Source organism: Diorhabda sublineata, chromosome 8, assembly GCF_026230105.1.
Source record: "Diorhabda sublineata isolate icDioSubl1.1 chromosome 8, icDioSubl1.1, whole genome shotgun sequence".
NCBI classification, from domain to species: Eukaryota; Metazoa; Arthropoda; class Insecta; order Coleoptera; family Chrysomelidae; genus Diorhabda; species Diorhabda sublineata.
The window spans coordinates 8,795,842-8,818,314 of record NC_079481.1 but is presented as its reverse complement, the minus strand read 5'-3'; the positions used below and the strand labels follow the sequence as shown (position 1 = coordinate 8,818,314).

General features: G+C 30.7%; 5 protein-coding genes across 5 annotated transcripts; 2 read left to right on the top strand and 3 right to left on the bottom strand.

Annotated features, from left to right (window-relative positions):
• Positions 1-1,184: 1,184 nt before the first annotated feature.
• Positions 1,185-7,678, top strand: LOC130448463 (nuclear RNA export factor 1-like). Its single transcript, XM_056785864.1, has 10 exons — positions 1,185-1,420; positions 1,488-1,750; positions 1,806-1,892; positions 1,947-2,381; positions 3,806-3,915; positions 5,354-5,390; positions 5,456-5,875; positions 5,936-6,109; positions 6,172-6,329; positions 6,382-7,678. Exons 1-10 carry the CDS (start codon positions 1,369-1,371, stop codon positions 6,479-6,481), a joined length of 1,836 nt encoding a protein of 611 aa, XP_056641842.1. The 5' UTR covers positions 1,185-1,368; the 3' UTR covers positions 6,482-7,678.
• Positions 7,679-7,728: 50 nt separating this feature from the next.
• On the bottom strand, positions 7,729-10,994 carry LOC130448462 (probable actin-related protein 2/3 complex subunit 2). Its single transcript, XM_056785863.1, has 6 exons — positions 10,748-10,994; positions 10,429-10,522; positions 10,034-10,320; positions 9,514-9,719; positions 9,235-9,451; positions 7,729-9,028 (listed from the first exon to the last, which is right to left on the bottom strand). Exons 1-6 carry the CDS (start codon positions 10,819-10,821, stop codon positions 9,001-9,003), a joined length of 906 nt encoding a protein of 301 aa, XP_056641841.1. The 5' UTR covers positions 10,822-10,994; the 3' UTR covers positions 7,729-9,000.
• Positions 10,995-11,045: 51 nt separating this feature from the next.
• LOC130448461 (ribonuclease P protein subunit p38-like) lies at positions 11,046-12,298 on the top strand. The gene is made up of 3 exons (XM_056785861.1): positions 11,046-11,220; positions 11,281-11,469; positions 11,523-12,298. Exons 1-3 carry the CDS (start codon positions 11,105-11,107, stop codon positions 12,199-12,201), a joined length of 984 nt encoding a protein of 327 aa, XP_056641839.1. The 5' UTR covers positions 11,046-11,104; the 3' UTR covers positions 12,202-12,298.
• On the bottom strand, positions 12,214-19,177 carry LOC130448460 (sialin). Its single transcript, XM_056785860.1, has 6 exons — positions 19,098-19,177; positions 17,823-17,871; positions 17,546-17,763; positions 13,945-14,286; positions 13,150-13,884; positions 12,214-13,089 (listed from the first exon to the last, which is right to left on the bottom strand). Exons 2-6 carry the CDS (start codon positions 17,860-17,862, stop codon positions 12,895-12,897), a joined length of 1,530 nt encoding a protein of 509 aa, XP_056641838.1. The 5' UTR covers positions 17,863-17,871; positions 19,098-19,177; the 3' UTR covers positions 12,214-12,894.
• Positions 19,178-19,904: 727 nt separating this feature from the next.
• LOC130447292 (solute carrier family 25 member 16-like) lies at positions 19,905-22,415 on the bottom strand. Its single transcript, XM_056784025.1, has 7 exons — positions 22,219-22,415; positions 21,942-22,087; positions 21,490-21,629; positions 21,233-21,385; positions 20,863-21,062; positions 20,489-20,802; positions 19,905-20,369 (listed from the first exon to the last, which is right to left on the bottom strand). The coding sequence occupies exons 3-7, from the start codon at positions 21,548-21,550 to the stop codon at positions 20,141-20,143; spliced, it is 957 nt and encodes a 318-aa protein (XP_056640003.1). The 5' UTR covers positions 21,551-21,629; positions 21,942-22,087; positions 22,219-22,415; the 3' UTR covers positions 19,905-20,140.
• Between the last annotated feature and the right edge of the window lie 58 nt (positions 22,416-22,473).

The following is a 22,473-nucleotide window of genomic DNA, read 5'->3' as shown; positions in this document are numbered from 1 at the left end:
ACTAAGAAAATAACAATATTTTGTTGATAAATCGTGATAAATTTAGGAAACTAAATAGTGGAAGGAAAATTATCTAAATTATATCTACTCACCAAGTAGGTAATTTATAAGCAATTCATTAATCCATTTTAAGCACTTAACTATAAACACTAACAACACATTCACACTAATAACACTAACAGCACTAATTTAAATAAAACAACACTAAAATACTTATAATTTCACAAGAAAATTACGAGAAACGACGCTTGGCTTGGTACTTCACGAACATACGAGTATCAACTGCAGTTGGCAGCAGTGGTAGTGCAGATATAAAAAAAATGGAAGGGAAAAGTTTCACTTGTTGCTTATTTATTTAATTACCTGAAACAAAAATAAATTGTGCTAAAGAGATTTCCAGTGCATTGCATCAATAAAAAAGCAATTTTGTGATTGGGTTTAGTTTGCAATTAGTCCCTCATTAAAATTATGTTTTTTCAAGTTTTTTTTTCTTAAACTTTTTTATATATAGAAGATTTTTTAAGAATCGTTCTTTTTTTTAAATTGCCACTGCAATCCTTCAACTACCGATTAAAACACGTTTTATATAGGGTGAAATATATATTATATCGGAAAAAAATATAAACGTTACTAGAAAGTGAAAAAATATTCTAGAAAATGAAAAAATAATTAATTTTCATTAAAATTCGTATGAAACCTCTACTTTGTTGGAAAACTTTATACAAATCAATTTAATTTGGAAAACAAATTTCTTGGTCTTCTTATTAGTCAGATCTCGTCGAATTGGCGGGAAAGGGAAACTTTGAAAAGACATTAAATTACCTAGTTTTATTTCGTAATTATGCCTTATTCGAAAAAATTTAAATTATCAAATTGAATTAGACTAAGAAAATAACATAATTTTCTTAGTAAATCGTGATAATTTAGAAAACTAATTAGTGAAAGCTATCTAAATCATATCTACTTGCCAAGTAGTTAATTTATAATCAATTTATGAATCGACTTTAAGCACTAAACTATAAATACTAGCAACTAAACTACATATCAGTACTAATTTATATAAAATAATACTACAATACTTATAATTTCACAAGAAAATCGTGAGAGTTAGACGCTTCACCTGGTACTTCACGAAAAACCGCGTAGTAAAAGCTGACGTTGGGGTTGCGCTCAGAAACTTCGACGTTAATTGACAGTTGGCAGCATTGGTTGTACAAACGTCAAAAAAGTGTGAGAGAAAAGTGTCGCTTGTAGTTTCTTTGTCCAATTACAACAAGATTATATTTAATAAAAAAAAATAGTCGTGATTAGATCTAAAAGTTCCAGTTAACTACTCATTTAAATTCATTATCCAACTTTTGGGGAAAAATGTCCAATATTTTTTCTAGAAATAATCGACCTCAACAAACATGGAGTCATGGTAAAGTATTTAATACGTTTATGTTTTAGTGTTAATTAGCTCGTGTTACAAATATTAATATTTATAGATCGCGTAAGTGATCGGGATAGGAAAGTAACGTTTAAAAATCACAAAAATAAATCCAATCGCCGTGATAACAGAGACTGGACTAACGCAATACGTTCGCATTTGGAAGATGAAGATGTTGATATGGGGATTAACGCCGGCTCCAGCAGAAATATTAAACTTAACAAAAGCAAAAAAAGTGGCGGTAGAAGTAGACAAAGTTCCCCTTCGCCTCATAACAAAAGGAAATTGTTGGAAGGACCTTCCAACTGGTATAAGGTCACAGTAAGTATTCGCTTATTTTTTTAATATACAAATTTCTATTACGTTTTTTTTGTAGTTACCCCATGGTGATAAATATGATAAATCGTATATTCTTAAGATGCTAGTGGATAAAATGGCCCCGACGCAGTTTTGGCCTATAGCTGTAAGTAATTTTATATTTCTTGATAATTTTTTGTTTGTTATGGTAAATTTTTAGTGGCAAGTATTCGGTACAACTGTAAATTTCTATGTGGACGATTATAAAATAGCTCAGAAACTCAACAACCTCGATAGACAAATACAATTGCCCAACGGTTTTAAATTACTCATCAGAGTTTACGCCGGTACACCAAACGTAGATATGACTGTAGCTTTGAAGGAAAAAATCAAATTAGTAATGGCCCGTCGTTACAATCCGGCAACTAAAGCATTAGATTTAACAAAGTTTCACGCCGATCCCGAATTGCAAGATCACTTTTGCGCTCTATTTAAACCCATAGTATTTTTGGCCGTCATTGATATCATAGCCGAGAACATTCCCGATTTGGAAGCTTTGAATTTGTTTGATAATAAAATGCAGATGCTGAGTTTTGTTAAGAAAATGAACCAGAAGTTACCCAACCTTAAAATATTACATTTGGGAAATAACAAAGTGAGTATATGCTTCGAAAGTTTTCATTTTTATATCTTATTCTATAAATAATTGGTTTTTATATGATTACCAATAAAGAAAACTGTTTGTTTTACAATTTATAACAATCATTTTGATCAATTTGTAGCTTCTATTGTACGATAACCTATTAATTGATATTCTTTTATCTATTTTATTATAAAATTACATGCTTTAATAGAAAAAACAAATTATTTTTATGAATCAACAAAAATGTGATTGCCGGAACTAATGGAACTAATTTTTTTAAAAATTCCTGTTCGTAGGCATTAATTCTATAAATATTAAGGATATGTGTTAAAATTAGTGAAATTTGTTGTTAGATAACATTTTCTTTTGTGCAAATTACTTGTGTCCGGGTACTGATTTAATTGTAGAATGTGGTAATTAAACATTATAAATTGAGATTCAACTCAATTACTGTCTCAATAGACACCCAAAGAGGCCACATTTAACATTCAAATTCTCTAGTGGGTACGAATCTCCAGAGTATTATATCTGGGAGTGCATGAAATAGAATATCTTTGTCAGTTAGAGCCATCCAACATCCCGGAGTTTCTAGAAAATACTAGAAAATGAATTAGATGGTATAAAAGTGTCATTAGAAAAATTTATAGGTGTTAAAAGATTCCCCTTGAGAACAACAGTATAGAAATACTACAAAGAGTCTTGTTGAGACATTGCCACCTCACTTGGTAACTCCGCATGATAGGTTTAGTAGGGACCACAACATTTAGATTCTACTACAGAGAAAAACTCCATCGACATTTTCTCAAAATGAATTTTTAAAGAAGACGGATTAATAGAACTGCGGAAGACATTAAGCAACAGGAAAATGGAGAAAACTCTGGAAAAAATGTAGATAGGGAAAACTTGAACAAACTGCATCTGTTGGAAGATTCTCTTGGGGAAAACAATACACTAATAGGAATCTTGTCAAATTGTAGCTCTGCCTAAAAGGACATTTCAAGATGATAGGTTTGTGTGGAGGATGAAATTTCTGAAGGTGTGTACAGAACTCCAAGATATTACACTTGGGAGCTAATGAAATTAAAGATGAAAATATTTACCAGTTAGAGCCATTCTGTGTGCTGAATTTATTTAAAGGATTGGTACACTGAGTATCCTCAGTACTGCAGCAAGAAAGAAGAATCATGTAAATATAGTTTTATAAGACCTTTTAGTGCAGTGAATGTTTTTTTTTCAATATTTTATTGCGTATTAACTAGCTGTACTAAGTAAGGTTTTTTCTTGGTGGTTAAAATGTTTACAGCCACTAGATTTGGTATAGTAAAAAGAGTTGAAACATTGAGAAACCTTTGTTAGTATCTTAATACCGTTTATTTGATTGGATATTTCTATTTAATTGTTCATGTTTTATTTTTGCTTTTGGTATTTTTTTCCAGATTAAAGATATATCACAATTGGATGCTTTGCAAGGATTGCCAATTGTAGATTTAATGTTGGATGGGAATCCGCTTTGTGATAAATTTAAGGACAAACCGTCTTATGTTAGGTATGATGAAAACATTACTTAACTTAATACCTAGATATAATTATAAATTTATCAAATTTATGATGGATAATTTGTGAAAATTATTTAATACAAAGTGTTTGTATGTTATTTTTAACAAAAACAAAATAATATAAAGCATTTTTTCTTTTTCAAAAATAGAGTAGATATTGCACTGTTTTTATTATAGTTATTCAAAAAAATATATTTTGCTTGATACATTAATTTCGGTGTGGGATTGAACCTTTTGGTGTATTTGAAAGTAAAAAAAAATGTGGATTTGTAAGAGATTTCACAAAATTGACATTGTGGTATGTAATTGTCACCGATTCGTATATTATAGTATGAAGCATGCAAGATTTTGCTCATACTGTATGGAAAAAATGGTTTTTACTTCTTCATTCGACGTCTACATAGTATTTTAGGACAATTTTAAACTGCTCTGCTTTTATCTTACGATATTAGTAACAGTATGTCCTAAATTCTACAACAAAACTCTTTTTGGTTTGGTCAGCGGAAGGTTCTAAGACATAGTGATTTCTCTTATTAATATCTTTATTTGTAATTGAATTTTTAGATGCCCTGAAAGGATAAATTCCATGTGGAAATGAGTATCAGGCATTTTTATTCGTTGATACAATTTTAAGAGTAAATAGTGTAACGTCTACTATTTTCATGTACCACTGGAATAGTTGTCAACAGTTTATCTCAAATTAAAAAAAATAATATAATTTTGTGTCTAGTAGATACGATATTTGAGATAAATTGTATTTTAAGCAATTTTTAGTAAAAATTCTTGTAACGAGAAAATATATAATATAAGCAATAGTAGGAAATTATTTTTTTTTTAATATGTAGTGTAAAATGACATATGATCATTTTGTATTAACAATTTCACAAAATATTTTCATCGGGAAATTTTAATACAACGTTTATAACGAAATTAATTGATTTAATAACATTTATACTAAATTAATTGAAATAATACTATATTGAGTAATTTTTGATTTTTTTTGTATAAAAGGCACTAGAATATGAAACAGCAGCGATTTATAATTAAATATTTGTTGTCCAATACAAGAATTTTATAAATTTTGAACGTTTTTCAACGAAATATGTTTGAATAACAGTTTTCGAAAACGTTGTTGGAAAATGTTGAAAATTTATTTTTAAAAATTTCAAATTCTATTGCATTGGAATACTATTTATTTTAAGTCTACCTAAATTTTTTCGATTATTAATACTTTTTGAAGACAAATTAAAATGTAGTAAAACGATATTGTTTTGATTTTTTTTCCATATGTTTCGAGACAATTTGGGTAGAAGCGAAATAGTAAAAACATATTTTGACATAATCTATGCTGTTGGCGAGTGTTCTCAGGTCGATGCTTTTGTAACACGTGGGCCTTATGGGCCTCAACCATTTTTTTTCTTTCTACAGTGAAGTTAGGAAGAGGTTCCCCAAGTGCATGAAATTGGTAAGTCACATTTTTATCTACTTATTTTTTTAAACATTTGTAATATATTTTGTGTTTTTGAAAAGGATGGCGTAGATCTACCACCACCTATCGGTTTCGACATCGTAGAGGAACAGCATTTACCAAATTACCAACAGACCTTTTTGTGCAACTCAGATGGTGGTAGCATAGTTAGACAATTTCTCGAACAATATTTCTCGATATACGACACTGATAACAGACAGCCTCTTTTACAAGCCTACCACGAGAGAGCGACGTTTTCTTTAACTATGGGATACCCTTCGGGTTATTCGAAAGACATTAAAGGAGTACCGTGGTTGAATTGGTACGCCACAGATAACAGAAATTTACTTCGAGTCAACGATCCAGACAGGAGATTCAAGTTATTGAAACAAGGACAAGTATCAGTCGTTTCGTTTTTACAAGAAATGCCGCAGACCAAACACGACATGCACAGTTTTTCAGTCGATTTGTCAATATTTACGGTAACTTTATAAATATCCATCCTAATACACATTTTACCTAACCGATTATTCATGTTTCAGCCTCAGATGTTGTGTCTAACAGTAACCGGTATGTTTAAAGAATTAAAGAGTGGCCATAAAGTACCCCCGTTGCGTTATTTCTACAGAACGCTCGTAATAGTACCGGCCGGTGCTGGGTTTTGTATAGCAAATGAAATGATGCATGTATCTAATGCCACCCCGAAACAAGCAAAAGTAAAGAATAAACACAAAAACGTTAGAAATTATTTTTTATTGTTGTTGATTAAATTTTTTAGGAAGCTTTTAAAACCACAGTGAACGTAGCACCGGCTACTACTCCACCTCGGGTTCCTGTAGCTACAATAACATCCCCCGGACCAGATTCTGCCGCCAAAGAGGAAATGGTTAAACAAATGGCCGCTCAATCTGGAATGAACCTCGCGTGGTCTTTGAAGTAAGCAATTTATTTATTTTTTAAAACTTTGTTTCTATTCAGATATTTGTAGATGTCTCGAGGAAACGCAATGGGATTTCCAAACAGCTATGATAACTTTTCAAAATTTGAATGCTCAGGGTGTCGTACCTCAAGAAGCGTTTATAAAATAATTCTAGTTTATAACGGAATGTGGATGAAAACATTTCTAATATTTTTTTATATATATATAAACCTACAATCTAAAAAAATATCATTTATTTAGACTCGATTATGAGAATTATATTTCTACTTTTCAAATTGTAAGGATTCTTAAGGATTTTGTCATGCTATTAATGAATCGCAAGTATTTTCATTTTTTCTGTTTTAAGAAAATTTGAAAATAAATTTTATTATCGATTATATTTTCCTGAATAATTCAAGATTTTAATGGCATGATCATTTTTTGTACCTAATAATTATCTATGTAAAATGTTTTCATTTGTATTTGTTTTACCAAAAAAAATTACGTTTATATTATTCTTGCTTTTATTTCGTTAACTTTATTCGTCTACTTGCTGGTAGGTCAAATATACCATAAAAATACAAAATCAACCGTTGTTCCAAGTTTTACATTTTCTTTGTTATTTTTAATTTATTCTTTTACTTTTATGTACTTACACATTTTTATGGGTTCGAGTGCTAATTTTATATGTACCATCAAACCAAATTCTTTCTACTTTGCCCTAGTATCAATTTGAAAATATATTCCATGTCCCTATGTGGATTCAATTTATTTAACTACGGTTCTTGTAAAAAACTCCATTTCGATTTTTTCCTAAAATACTCAACTATTTAGTTAGCTACTTACTAGTAGGTCAAATGCACCATATTATATATTCACTTTCAGATTTTATGTTGATTTTTTCTGCAAATAGTCGTTTATTTGGATATCTACTTACTAGTAGGTCAAATGTACCAGAAAATGTGAATATATAAAACCAACTCTTGTTCCAAATTTTGGTTTTCTTGATTATCTTTATTTCTTTTCATTGGGTGGATTATAAATATTTCCTTTGTTTCACTTATTCAAATTTTATCCTTATATGAGCACGATGAAATATAGGTCGTTATTTTGAGTTGTAGATTTTTTTCTTTGTAACAACATTGGAATGTAGGTTTAGTTGGAATTGTAAATATTTTGTAATATACAGATTAGCATTGATGTTTATTTTTGTATGTTTTTTGTGATTAAATGTACCTGTACATAAATATATAGGAATTAGTTTGTTTTTTTAAATAAATTTTGTTTAAAAAGCTTTTATTAATTTCTTAACTTCCTTTCTCTGTCGGGGGGTTTAAATTTAAATTAACAGAAATTAGTTCAAATGTACCAACAATTATGTAAGAAACTGTTTTACGAGTTGAAATAAAACTATTATTACATTAAAATAACATTTTATTATCTAAATTGCGGAACAACTTTTACTGTTTAATTGTTAAATAATATTTATACAAAAGAAGATTTATAACAAATTTTTTTTCAAAAAAAAATAGGAAAACAAAAAATAATAATTTTGAATTTTAATTTAGTCCCATAGTACTTCTACAAATTGACATTACAGGCAGAAAAATGAAAAATAAAAGCATCAGATACAGGGTGCACCAACAACCAAATAAAATAAGATTAAATCCCATTTTTTTTCGACTTTTAGTGTTACTAAACGATGCACTCTGCAGTTAAAATTTTCTTCTTCGTGATTACTATTATTAAATATACATGTTATTTTTTAATTTTTTTTTTTGTAAACGAGTGCTCATCCACAGTTTTTCGAGGAAGCACAGTTCAGATTTTTCTATATACAATATATACTCGTTTTTCTCTTTACAATAATAACACAAACATTTATTGTTAAATCGACATCAATTGAAGCTTGTTCTAGCAGAGTCGACCAATAAAACGGCGTAAGACACTTTGATTTAATCGAAAATACGTGTTAAGATGAATATTTTTATTGGAAAATGAATAAATCTCTTGTCGTGACTCATTATGTAGATGAAATATGTTTAAAAATTCGTACATGAACCTTGCCGTGGTATCAGCTACAGAACAATAGAAAAAGTATTCAAAAGAATGTAGATACGGGCAAAACTCATTGAGACAACCTACAAAGGCTGAGATAGGCAAAGACTCTCCTGGGGCACTATAACCAGAGAAGATCTGCTACTAACAGGAGTCCTATCGCCTCAATGGACATCTGAAGATGCTAGATGAAACCTCTATCCACGAAAACTAATTTAATTTTCCTCTAAATAAAGGAAAAACCGTTTCAATTACTATTTGTGTTAAAATTATAAGGGAAATAATTGGAAATCCACTTGAATTTCCATCTTCAATATTTCATATTTATTTAAAGAGTTATGACTAAATTTAATATTTTTTTAAAGATTTTAAAACCGAACTGTTCAATTCCAATAATAAAATTAATTATTTATCTATACAAATACTGAAAGCAGATAGGCAGGTATTAAAGGAAATTAAAGGAATACAATAAATAGAAAAGGTACTTAGAAAATAATAAAAATTTAAAAAAAGGCGATGGGATTTTTACAAAAATAATAAACGATTAGAATGAAACAGTTTCATTTTAAAACGTTCTAGGTCCGAATTCAGACAGACCACCGGCAGTTTGTTTCACTATGTCCATACACGTTAATCTCTTCTTATAAACGTTCTTCCACTGAAAAAAACATTAAAACTCGTTAAATACCACAAAATATAACAAAACCTTTAATAAATCAAAAGAAATGAAACATTCTTAAACTCCTTCACATCATTCACGTTTGAAATTTAAGTTTCAAAAAAATGTACAGGTAAAATCATCTTCGGGTAAACAAAATTGTACACATTTTGCTAAAACGGCTGAAAAAAATGGCATAAACTCACCTAATGGTCTTTTTATCTGTGCTCTTATTTTCTGGCCTCGCCCTATTCAACACTTTGAGGAAATCCGAAGTCTTTGCGCGCATCCTACTATGAATGTACGCTTTTGAACACTTGATATGATAGTGCAAATAATGTCTGAACATGTGGATTAAATTTATGGTATTATCACGAGTATTTCTGGCGGTGTGTCTTGGAAATAAGACAAACGTCACGTAACCTGCAAAAAATTTATAAATGTTCCTATGCTCAATATCGACTCTATAAGATGTTTTTACTAACCGACGTTATTATCGACTTTAGCATCTGTGTTTTGTAGTTCAAGCGGCGGTTCCCTATGGCTAAATAGGACGGGAGGGGCGGTGTGGGACGCTCTTAAACCTTCTTTAAGTTCCTGCATAAATACTTTTCCGATTACGACGTCGTCCTCGTCACGAAATCGCGTCGAAAAAACTACAGTAACTCTATCAGATTTTGCTTCTACATAACTGTCAAAAACAACAAATTATATATATACTTATCAAAATACCCTCGTAAAATGTGTATGTAACCTAAACTGCTTATCTAATCCTTCTTATCGGTTATCAGGATTTTTTTCACTATTTCTCATACTAAAGTAAAATAAGATTTGACCAAAAATATCGAATTGAATTTGATATAAAAAGTTACATTTATGAACTGATAATAAAATTTACAATTTTGATAACAACCCTGAACAGCCACTGAAAATCTAATTAATTCCAAATTCATTAAAATACAAGCATAGATAATTAATTAATAAAATTATATAAATTGTATTTACAGTGTTTCGTCATCTCTGTAAGAAATCACAGCTCTCTTTTGTCCTTCATCGCCTTTTTCTTGAAAATCGAAATATTTCTCAAAAACAGAAGCGAAACAATTCCTTTTCAACAATCCCAGCTTCTTAACAAGCTCCTGCCAATTCTCAGGTATGTTATCTAAATCTAAGAGCACAGAAACGTTGAAACCCGTCTCTGGGGATATCAAATACGAGCCATATTCACGTTTCAACAGTTCGTCGGCCCCGTGTTCTTGGAGTTGTTTGTAGAATTTCAGAGATATACTTGTCTGTAAAAAGTTTTTAATACGGAATTACAATCAAAATGAATAAGACATAACTATAAATAATATGTACAGTAATTTCACTTTTTTGGATAAATAAAAACCAAAACTCACTCTAATTTTAGATTTGTCCCCGTTAAGATTTGATATATGATATAAAACTCCATCGAAATCTGCTACGGTTACATCGATGCTTTCGTTTTTTAACCTTAAATAAACGGTACAAAATTACAAATGGGATCGTATCGTTCAGTCACAGTTTGCGTATATGACTCATGTGAAAGATTATTTGAAAAAAATGTATTAAACACACATAAAAGTCGTATATTATCAACGAACGATACAGGAAATTGTAATCTTTAGATATTATCCTTCCCCACGAAATTATTTAGCCAACAAACAACAAAAAATATTTAAAATACGAAAAACTTACCCGGCCTGTGCGTTTTTAATTTTAACTGTTAACGTTTCTTCGACTACCCTGTTATTTATTTCTAAAAGTATCATTTTTATTATTAATAAATAACTAGTTTAAAATTGTTACAATAAACTATATCATTCATACATGGGAGGTGCTATCTCAGTCAGGAGCTGTCTATTCCGTAAACGGGTAAACTGAATTGACACACGTCAAAATCGTCAACTTTATATGTCAATTTATTTGACATTTCGAGCACTTTAAAACGTACCCAGATTTATTATTAATTTTTTACTATTTGAAAAAAGAAATTGTTGTAAAAAATAAAAATATATTATGTTATAGTTGATAGTTAAATTATAAGGAAACGAAATGGAAACTCCAATTTTATCGAAAAAGCAAATAAAAAATTCACTTTCGGCGAAGAAAAATCGACCCAAAGAAACTATAAAAAATGTGATGAAATTACCCTATAGCAATAATTTTTGGTAAATTTAACTTTAGTATTAACAAATTTAAAGGTTACGGTGTATATTGAAAAATTTTAGGCCAGAAATTTCAATTGAAGACCAAGAAGAACTTGAAAATATCCTCACACAAAATCTACCACGCTATTACGTTAAAAAAACGAATATTCCTTGGCGCGAGTTGAAAAACATTTCAAAACCAGAAAGAAAAGAATTTAGAACGAAATATAATGAAGACCATAATATCCCACACGAAAAAATCTTAAAACCGTTAGTATTTTTCAAATAATTTGTTTGATTTCGATTTAATTTTTATGTTTTAGTGTAGACGTTCTTATCGGGATAAATAAGGTATCGAAGGCTCTAGAATCGAATTCGGCTCAAGCTATTTTAATTTCGGCCAAAGTTCAACCCAGGTTATTAGTACAACATATAATAGATCTCGCAGTCTTGTATAATGTTCCAATACTTTGTTTAAATAATTTGCGCGAAAGGATGAAATCTGTAACCGGTATACAAACAGTGTGTTTCGGTATCAGCAAAAATAATTGCAATGATTCAAAATACAAGTTAATTGTTGAAAAAATTGAATCTATTTTTAAAAAAATACCACCACCCAAGTCTCATATAAATTACCGCAGATCTATAGATTCATTCAAGATCCAAAAAGAATCTAAAGAAATAGAGGAGGAGAAGAGGGAAAAAATTGAAATCAATGAAGCAGAAATTCGTAAATCCGTTTATTTAAAACGACCAGATGATAATTCTAGAGCATTTGTACCTGTTATGGAAGAAAAGAAGAAAATACTCGCAATGGATGTCGATCAAACAGGATTTTTAGCTTTTACTGAAGAATTAGTGGAGAAAATGAACGGAGATTCCAAAATTAATATTAGCAAGAAGAAAACTAAATCTAGAGCGCAATATAAGGCTTTGATTGTGAAGAGGTTGAAAGGGGACAGTAATAGGAACCAGAGGAAAATAAGGAGAATGAAGAAGTGAAAAAAATCATTATCATCCTGCGAAATGTTTATTTATACATAAACTATATGCCAAATGTAAATTTACATCAGAAAATAAAATATAAATTATTAAAAAATGTATATTTATTTTTTCCTGAGAGGTAACAGTCCATTCACATAAAATGTAGTGGAATTTTGAAAAACAACGATTTTTTTTTCAAAATTTACCCTATTCTGAAACATTTTCTTCCCTTAGGGGTGGAAACAATTTCTTCTAAGGGATGAAATTTTCTTTTAGTTAATTAAAAAAACGCACGTTTTTCAACAACTTTTTCAAAATACCACGGTTTTACATGCAGAGTCAAAAGTAAATATTAATAAATTTCCTCTCTACTGGGTGTGTCATAAATAAATACCTCTGCATGAGGTGAGGCAAATATTAATATATCTTTTGACAAGGCGAGTCATGATTAAATATTATTTTTCTTACAGGGCGAGTTATAACTAATAGTTAGTGTTCGTGCTTATATAAATCCTTCAAGTATTAAAATAAAATATAAGCCTTATATACATACATACATACATCGAAAGCCTCAGTCTGTATAAATATCTTTATACAAGCCAGTTGAAATTGGAAATCTAATAAATAATCAAAGAATAAAGACAAATTTTTAAATGTTCAGTCTTGCTACACAATCCATGGATAATATAAAGTTTAAAATTATATTGAAATTTAAACTTTCTCTTCTTCCACTTCATTTTTTTCTTGACCTAATTTCGATTTCAACGGTTGAGTTTCTCCTATCATCTCGTTCGCTTTATTCCAAGTTTGTTCTTCTCCCGAACCGAAAATCATGTATACCAAAATTTCGACTATGTAAAGAGCTACGGTAGTCCAAAATATTATCCTCCAAGATCGGATCGATTCCTGAAAATACAAAAAAAAAATTTAATATACAAATATATATCCAAATTAATTACTACTTACGTCGTTTTCGGTGAGTTTACCAACGAAAACCGGTACGATTATTCCCGGGACGGTAGCAACTGTATTTGTGATAGCCATAAGAGTACCGGCGAAATTAGGGGCGATATCGATGTGGTTGGATAGGAATCCGCAAAACATTCCTCCTATGGACATGACGGCTATGGTCATTAGAACTACAGCTACTATCCTCTGACATTTCAAGTAACTCAATATGATGAAGCAAATCATCGGGACGATACTGGCAAAACCGGTCGCTACTTTTCTAGCAACGGTTGTATTTATGATATTTTTACCCCGTAGAGAATCCAACGTTTTACTTAGAATCATACTAAATACCCACATGCATAAAAAGGGGACGGCAGTTAAGACGGCGTTTTCGGATATTTTGAAATTCAATACGTTTTTCATGTAGAGGGGTAGTTCTATCAGTACCATATACCAACCCCAATTTGAGCAAGTGTGAGCTATTAGGATGGCTAAAAACGCCGGCGATGTCAAAACGGCTTTCCACGGCATTTTCATTTTTGTATTGTCTTTCGAATCGGATTTTTCGTGATGTAACGACGTTTCGATATAGTCTCTTTCATCTTCTGATATAAATCTTTGTTTTTGCGGTGTATCGGCTATAAATACCGCCCATAAAAGCAACCAAAGAATACTGATACCTCCTTCGATGTAAAATACGGCTTCCCAACCAATATTGCCCGCTATTATTCCAGAAACTAACATGAATATCTAAAACAAAAATTTAATTATTTCTAAAAATAACAAAACAATCAGTGTGCGATAACTTACAACTGTCCCTAGTGCGGTACCGGCGTAAACAATACTACTCATAACGCTTCGTTCGTTAGGAGGAGCCCAATGGGCCAACATGACGTGCATAGAAGGAAAAGTCACTCCTCCTCCGATACCTTCACCTACTCTCATAACTATTAAAGCGGCGACGTGCCAATTTGCCATTACAGGAGATAGGAGAGTGCAAACCGCGTTAATGGCAACTGAGAAAAACATTACCCATTTAGCGCTGAAGAGCTCCGCTATCCGTCCACCTGGTAATTGAGCAACTATGTAACCCCAAAAATAAGCGCTGAGCAAAATACCCTGTGTCGATTTCGACCATTCAAATGGACCGCTCTGTAATCAGGAATAATCATTTTTGACATATCTACATACGTTTATACGAATAAAAGCTAAATTAGTTATTACCAGCTCGACGAAATGTTTATTTTGGTAGTAAAATGGAAGCTACGATCTCTTTTATACTAGCACCATCGATATATCACAAGTAAAACAATAATTTACAATTCTATAAATATAACATATAAATAAGTATAATATATTAATTGAAATGTTAGATCAGGGCCTGTGCACTGGTATAGGAGAAGTTCAGGACGATTTTCAGCGCCATCTCTGTTATTGGCTCACATTTAAAAACTTACTTTTTGGTGTTTTATTTTTAAATGTTTGTCAATCTGGATTCTGAAACTAAGTTGCAATCATGCATCGAGAAACAACCAAGATTATTGAATGAACAACGTCCATCTTGCAGAGGTATATAAAAAAATATTGTTTGTTTATTAGCTATTTGCATTTTTGTGTATTTAAAAGTTATTATTTGTTGCAAACTTACTCAATATGAGTAAACGAGTAAAGGCCTGCTGTGTACCAGGATGCACGAATAAGCAAGCGATAAGGTGAGAGTAATATTTACTACTAGTTATCAACATAAAAATATTTAAATTGAAATCAAGTTCATACGAAAATAACTCTTTTCTTCCTAACTTCATTAATCTGTGTTTAGGAAATCATTTTGTTGAATGATTTTATCCTTATTTTACTTTTTTATAGACATTCCATTCCTACAAATGAAGACGTTTGCAGAATTTAGTTGCAAAGAATAAATAACCCCAAGTTAATGCTTGCAGATACAGTATTATCATCACATAGAATATGTGATTTTAAACCAATTTATAGAAACCCCAATGGCAGGTTAAAAAAAGTTTCACTGCCAACTCTACATTTACCTGGTAAGTACTTATATTTACTGTGACAATAAACCTCATATGAATCCTAGCGAAAAGTTATGCAGAGGAAAAGAATTGCTATTTCCTCCAATAGTCAATGTCCCAATTCATAAACCATTCAATAGAAGCTCAAAATATACAGGATTAGATCTTGTCACTCCTTGTGTGGCAGGTTCAGTAGCGAAGAAATTATTTAAAAGTCTCAAATGCCACTTGTGTAAAAATATAATATTGTCAAACGAATTTATTAAGGCAAATTCATTAATATCTTCTAGGGAACTTGAAAAAAATGTTTTATGTGCGCCTTCAGCAAAATTCTGTGATATTTTCAAAAATTTTTCTGATAAAATTTTCGAAAGATTGCCCCAGTTGATCAATTCGTTAGGCATAAATAAACAAATATTTCGTTTGGAGGATTTGACAGACATTTCCCCAATATTTTGTTCGGATCATAAGGATTATGTAAATATGTTTGTAAATATTAGTTTTAACATATGCATCTTTCATTAAATAGGTATTATTAATAAAATTTTTAAGGGCAAAGATCAACAATATAAAGACTACGATGTTGTGATGAATATGGCATATGTTAAATATAGGGAAAGCTGCAAGAAAGACAACGGTAACCATTAATTATCCATGGTTATAAAATCATTTTTTTATATACCATTGTATGTACCATGTACAAACAGAAACATTTTTTAAACACTCCAACATCTCACTGTTAACAGTTCTAAGCCTGCTATAGTGTGAAGGAAAATTTTTTGTTTGTGGATATAGTTATAAAATGTCAAAAACAAAATAAAAATTATAATTAATCATCTTGTGTTTCAATATTCCATCTACCTATATCTTATATAAATCATTTAATTGTGAAATTTAGATGGGCGGACTTGGTTGTCACATAAATTGTAAATGAAACTAAATATTTTACAAAATACTTCATTCAAAGAGCATTTAAATTTCAGGTGTTTATATTTTCTTGTAAACAACAATATTTCAATTTGAAATGTTAGCAAAATGAAAGTATTTTGCATAATACTTCTGTTTTATTCACAATTTGATGCGATAACTAGCTTCGAGCATCTGAAATTAATTGAGTTATTTTCAAATGTTCCGCGAAATTAGCATAGATATGAACCTTAGATCAAATTTTTTTTCTTGGTACCGAGCCAGTCCGAGAGATGTCGCTAGGATCGAACTTTGTCATCAAATTTTTATACAAAGTGGCAGATCTATCGAGTATATAATGTTTGTGTTAGATCAGGACGAAAAATTGCGGCTTGCGCCATTTAGCACATAGTTGCCAAACTACGAGAGAGAATTAATTTTGGACGAAATATGACGTATCAAATTGAAAACAGCCAGCGCTACCTATCGCTTAAAAGCTGAACTCGTATTAATTGACTTTGGAGAAAAACTGACGAATTCTCATAGATGTTGCTAGCGTCACCTATGACCTAATAGTCAAGCTGAACCATAGAGATATTACAGATAGAGTAGGCATGCTATAGGCGCCCATACAAGTGGGAGCGTCCGGCCGAATAATTCATGTATTGTTGTCTCTGTCTAATGGCGCATGCGCGTTGATTAGATTTCGTGTACGCACTTTACCGTTGCCCGTTGAATCAGAGACACGCATGCGCAGTACGCAACAAAAGAAAGAGATAGAAATACATAAATGATTCTCTTTCTCTTTTCATTCGCGAGACGCTCTCACTTGTAGGCATGCCTACTCTATGGTAATATCTATGAGCTGAACACATTTAAATACTGGAGAAAAAATGGCGGAGTCTTGTTGGTGATACTATTACCACCTATGACTCAGAAGCCAAATTGAATATAATTAGTATTGGACAAAAAATGGCCTCGCTATACTGAATTATTTGTTTGAGATGTAAGTGCCTGTAAAATTTGAATTTCAACGTTTGTTATTAAAAATTGTATTTATTGCGTTAAATAATTCAAATAAACGTGTGGAAAATAGTTATATATTGAGCAAGTAGAGATTAAGACCAATGAATTTGCATTAAAAATTGATGTCTGCAGTGGATGTAGCTTTAGCACTGTTGGAAATTCCTTCAAATTTAATTATATAAAATTGGTCAAGGCGCAAATGCAGAGACGCCTTCTATAATATTGGAGATTGTTATTCTACTTGTGGTTATATTTTATGATAATTTGCAATTGCTATCAATTGAATAATTCGCTATTTTTAACTAAGCAGGCAGCAATAATAAATATGTGGGTGACCTACTGGATTCAATTGAATATATATACAAGTTAATAAACGGGTTAATATTTTATCTAAAGAGACTTTATATATAAAAAATTGTTTTGAGTAAATAAATCGATACGAAATAATTTACCTCTACTATTTGAGTTGTGGCGTTCGTTGCGGTATCTCCTTCACATGTTTCTTCATCTATTAATTTAGTCCAATTGGTACTGACGTCTTCGAGAGCTGTCAAATTGACGGGTTTAATCATACTGACGATAGCAACGTGCAAATTCACTTTTAACCCATAGATTATTCCGAGTCCCACAGATCCCAAAATGGCAAGTATATACCTTGTGGATATTAATTCTAAAATAAAGAAAAGGGTAAATGAAACACGACCACTTGGTACACGTTCTAACGCTTACTGCCACAAGGACTTCCCAATGGTTTTACTTCTTTTACCATTTTTGTTACCTAAAAACGAAAAACAAAAATCGCTGAATAAAATGATAAGTTCAAATATAATACTTGACTCAAAAACAGGTTTTGGCCTCTTTTGATTTGTTCAAGAATTATAAAGTATGTCACATCGCGACATGTTTTCTTTTAAAAATACACATTTTCTGTTGATTTACATAAACATAAAAATTCTTGATTCGGACGACGACTTTTTCGTTGAATTGGCCATAAAAAATCGACTTGGCAATATTCCATAGATTCCTAATATTTTTTGTTTCATAAATAAAAGTGTATAATATATAAAACTTTGTACGCGTCCCTCGTATACTCAACCAACGACCGTTTTATATCAATTATTCTTATTAAGTGTACTGATTAACAGCAGCGATGGTCAATAAAAAATTGTATTAATAAATCTTAACCTATTTAAAAAATATAATTCGTCTCCTTGTTATTGTTAATAAATGTGGCGATTTATTTTTACGTATCTATATAGAACGATAAGATATCCACGGAAGTTTGGTTATTTTTGTAATTAATGACAAATCGTATACACCTAAGATTGCACAACTTGACAAGAATGTCTGCATGCGGTTCATCATGTACTCACTTTAAAAAGTTTCTTTCAAGATAAAATGACAAATATTTAACAAACTAATATATATTTTATTAATAATTAACGTTAATATGAGAAATAAATTACTTCGAAAGGCAGGACCGACTCCAGCTATAAATTATTCGAACATTTTTTAATTATGTACTTTTTTATAATTATTATAATTTTCGTGCAAAAAATATTAAAATGTGTTGCATCCCCAATATTCTCACAAAATATTAACGATATAAACATAAAATATATTACTCTAATCCAGATAAGAAAAAGTAGGGAAATGTTTAAAGTATGTTTTATTTTTTTTACATCCCTCGTATATAATATTTCTTTTTATATTTTTTTAGCGAAGAAAGACGTAAAATTTTTTATTTTTTGTTATTTAATATCTGGCAATATATGAATTCATACAGTTATGATCCTATTCAAATATAGATAATACCTATTATAACCATGTAAAATATAAAATGAAAACACGTATTATTGTGAAAAATTATTATTTCTCGTAGATTCATAACAAACAGTCGGAAAGATATAAATAAACAAAAGTATATTTTTATGCATAATAAAATGTTTGACTAACGTTGAGAAAATGGAAGAAAAACCGGCAATAGTAAATTTAATCGCTTACCGAAATATAATTACACACGCACGTAGTCACAAACACAGACTGATGGATCAACCGATCCACTCACAACACGAACTTTTTATGAATTTCAGCAGCAGATCGAGAAACTGTTTGAAGGTGACCTTCCTCGTACAAACAGACATCGACCCAACCCCCATGGCCGGCGATGCGCTCTGGAAAACAACCCGGTGAGGGTGGATGGTGTACGTGTGTGTTATTGCAAAAAGATGCTGTAGGTAAAATTTTAATAATATCGAGATACCTATACAAATTTACCTGGATTATAAATTATATTATTTTTAAAACTGGAGAGAAAAATATTCTATTTCATAAAGTAATTGGAATATCGAATTGAATTTTTTTCTAAAGTGATAGTTCAAGATTAAGTGACTAGAAAAAAATCGGGGGTTTTCTAAATAGCACCATCTTTAATATACAGAGTGATCTATATTTTGTAAAACAATTGCAATTGAACAAAACATTTTTCTCGACATATAACTTGGATTTTGTATAAAAAAAGTTTATTTTTTGTAGTGTATTAACGTATCGGGAAAGATTAAAAACGTATTTTATACGAGGGGACAAGGAAATTTTGTAATTTCCAAGAAGGCGTTTCGAAAGCAATAAACCAGGTAGTTTTTCCAAATGATCGTTAAATGTAAAAGAAAAAGTGAATTAAAAAATATTATTTTTAATATACAGGAATGTAAAGTTACAGGTATATCCTTAAAAAGAATAAATTTTCTACTGGGAAGAAAAAAATCTGGTTTAGTAGTTATTATTGGTGATTGGAGGTAATTAAAAAACTGGTGAGGTTTTTATATTCTTTTATTAAAAAAAATAAATAACGTTTCACATTTTCTAGTTCTCGTTCACTTTTTGTCCTAAAAAAATTAAATTTTGATTATTTAAACTCTATAAATTAACTAAAGGTTACTATTAATTAACTGCAACATTTTAAAAAAAGTGAAAATGGTATTTTCCTTCTCGTTTAAATACACCCCCCAGCTATTTAAAAATTGATCTAAAATCGAATCTAACAAGTTTTAACCGACGCTAACTTTTAATCCGGTATCCAAATTCAAAAATTGTTTGGAAAGTTCGTACGTGGAAAATGATACGGCTACCATTGGTATGGCACGCATATAATTTATCGACATTCCCCTGTAAAGTCCTCTAACGATACCGTGCTCTTTATATATGTTGACTAGTGTTGCAAACATGCTTTTGGCATAGTGGTGAGTTTCGGGGTTCATCATCGCCAATTGCATCCGCCTAAAAATTTAAAGAAAATTAAAAAATACATACAAGACAACAAAAACATAAATAATAAGAAAAACAAACATAAAAATCTAGTAGATTATGGAATTAAAGTAAAAACTTGTACCACTCACCTTCTAGTTACATCCAAAGGATAACTAATACTTTGTGCAACAGCCCCGGCTAATCCACCAGATACCAATTTAGCCGGTATGGTCAATACTAATCCTCCTGTATTTTTTTCGCATTTATTGCACGCCCATTTAGGTAAATATTTCATGAAACCGTATTTGATATATTCGAAACAATAGAAAGAGAGACCAGCATAGGGAATCATCCCCATAAGGGTAGGAGTGAAGCCTCTGTACAGGGCTCGAGTGCCACCTTCTTCCTTAAAAATTGTAATTGCGGCATGAACTATACCGGTATAAACGTGCTCTCCTGTTATCTGGAATACAAAAAAGTAAATAAATGAATTTCAGTTTGCTTCGACTTAAATTTCTCTTACTTGAAACGCCAATCTGGCTCTGATGGTATCTAGCGGATACGTACACGTTACCGAAGTCAGTCCTGCAGCTGCTCCCGCCAGAAATTTATCGATGTGAGACGTTTCGCCAAAAACTCCATCCAAGTATTTCTTGTATATTTCGAAAGAAGTAAATTGGATGGCTGCGTACGGGAAAATGCGAACCATTTGAGCTCCATTACCTTAAGCAACATTATAAACATCTCTATTAAATGATAATTGAAAATCGTTTTAATAAAAGTTAGTGACGAATATGCACATGTTTCACATCAAAATTAAGTGTTTTTGAATTCGACAATGTTGAAACATAAAAAAGAATATTAATTGAAAAATAAACTGATTTGTTTATTACCTTTATAAAGGGCAAATGCTCCTTCATTTGATACGACGTGTCTTAATCCTTTCAGTACCCCGTGAGATTCGTGATGTTTATTATGAGCTTGCAAAAGAATTTTTATCCTGTCTAAAGGAGCTACTGTAGTTTTCGATAACATACCAGCTACACCTATAAAAGTATCAATAGATTTTTAATACCTTGAGTCAAATTTTGAGAAATCCATTGCATTTGAATTAAACAGTAAGGAAATTGATATGAATAAATCCACTTACCCCCACATAATAAATTTTTGCAGATTATTTCGAATCTCCTGTCCGATTTGAGTTCCATCATTATCTAGTAATGATTTAAAAATTTCAAGCGAGAATTCACGTAAAATAAAACTTTCACCAGTAACATCCTCAATATCTACCTAAAAGATTGATGTTTCATAATTAGAAATCAATTATGTTGTCGTGAAAATTAATTTAATAACCAATTTCACATTGTTCTTTAATGATTCCAACAACAAAATTGAGGATACACACAATTTGACGAAAAAACGCACCATTATTGATATTGAACTAGTTTTTCCTTCATCATTCGACTATAAAATATAAGACAAAATCGTTTATTCAACTTTACCTATTTTAATAAACAAACAACACAATCTGTGAATAAGTGTATACCTAATATTATTATAAAGAAGAGACGATTTATTTTTAAAAAATATACAAATACTTACGTACAATAACGAGACATTCTTATAGAATGGAATGTAACTGATTTAAGAAAAATTTCACTTTGGACAGGAATTACAAGTTAACTGACCTTCCGACCGTGACATTGAAGGCAAACCCTACTGACACAGTTTTGCAAGGATGCATCTACCTGCGAAATTAATAAGATTTTTATGAAATTATTGGCGTAAATACTTTTTTATGACACTTTGAAAAATAATTTAACATATTAATACATTTGAATTTTCACAAATCGATTGGTTTTGGTAAAAATATACTAACCTTTCTTAGAATATGAATTGAAATCGTCGATAATATATTTAAAATAACCCTTTTAAGTGGTTTATTTCATTATTATTAATTCTTATAAAATATTGTGAAATATGTGGCTTTACAAATATTATATAAAAGGCGCACTTCTTTTTTAAATTTCTGGTCTTCTTCTTTCATTTGATACAATTTGCTGGGCTGTTACCTAAGAACTAAACAGTTACAGCATTGAGCTGGCTGGCGACTTTAATAGCCATGACATGCCTA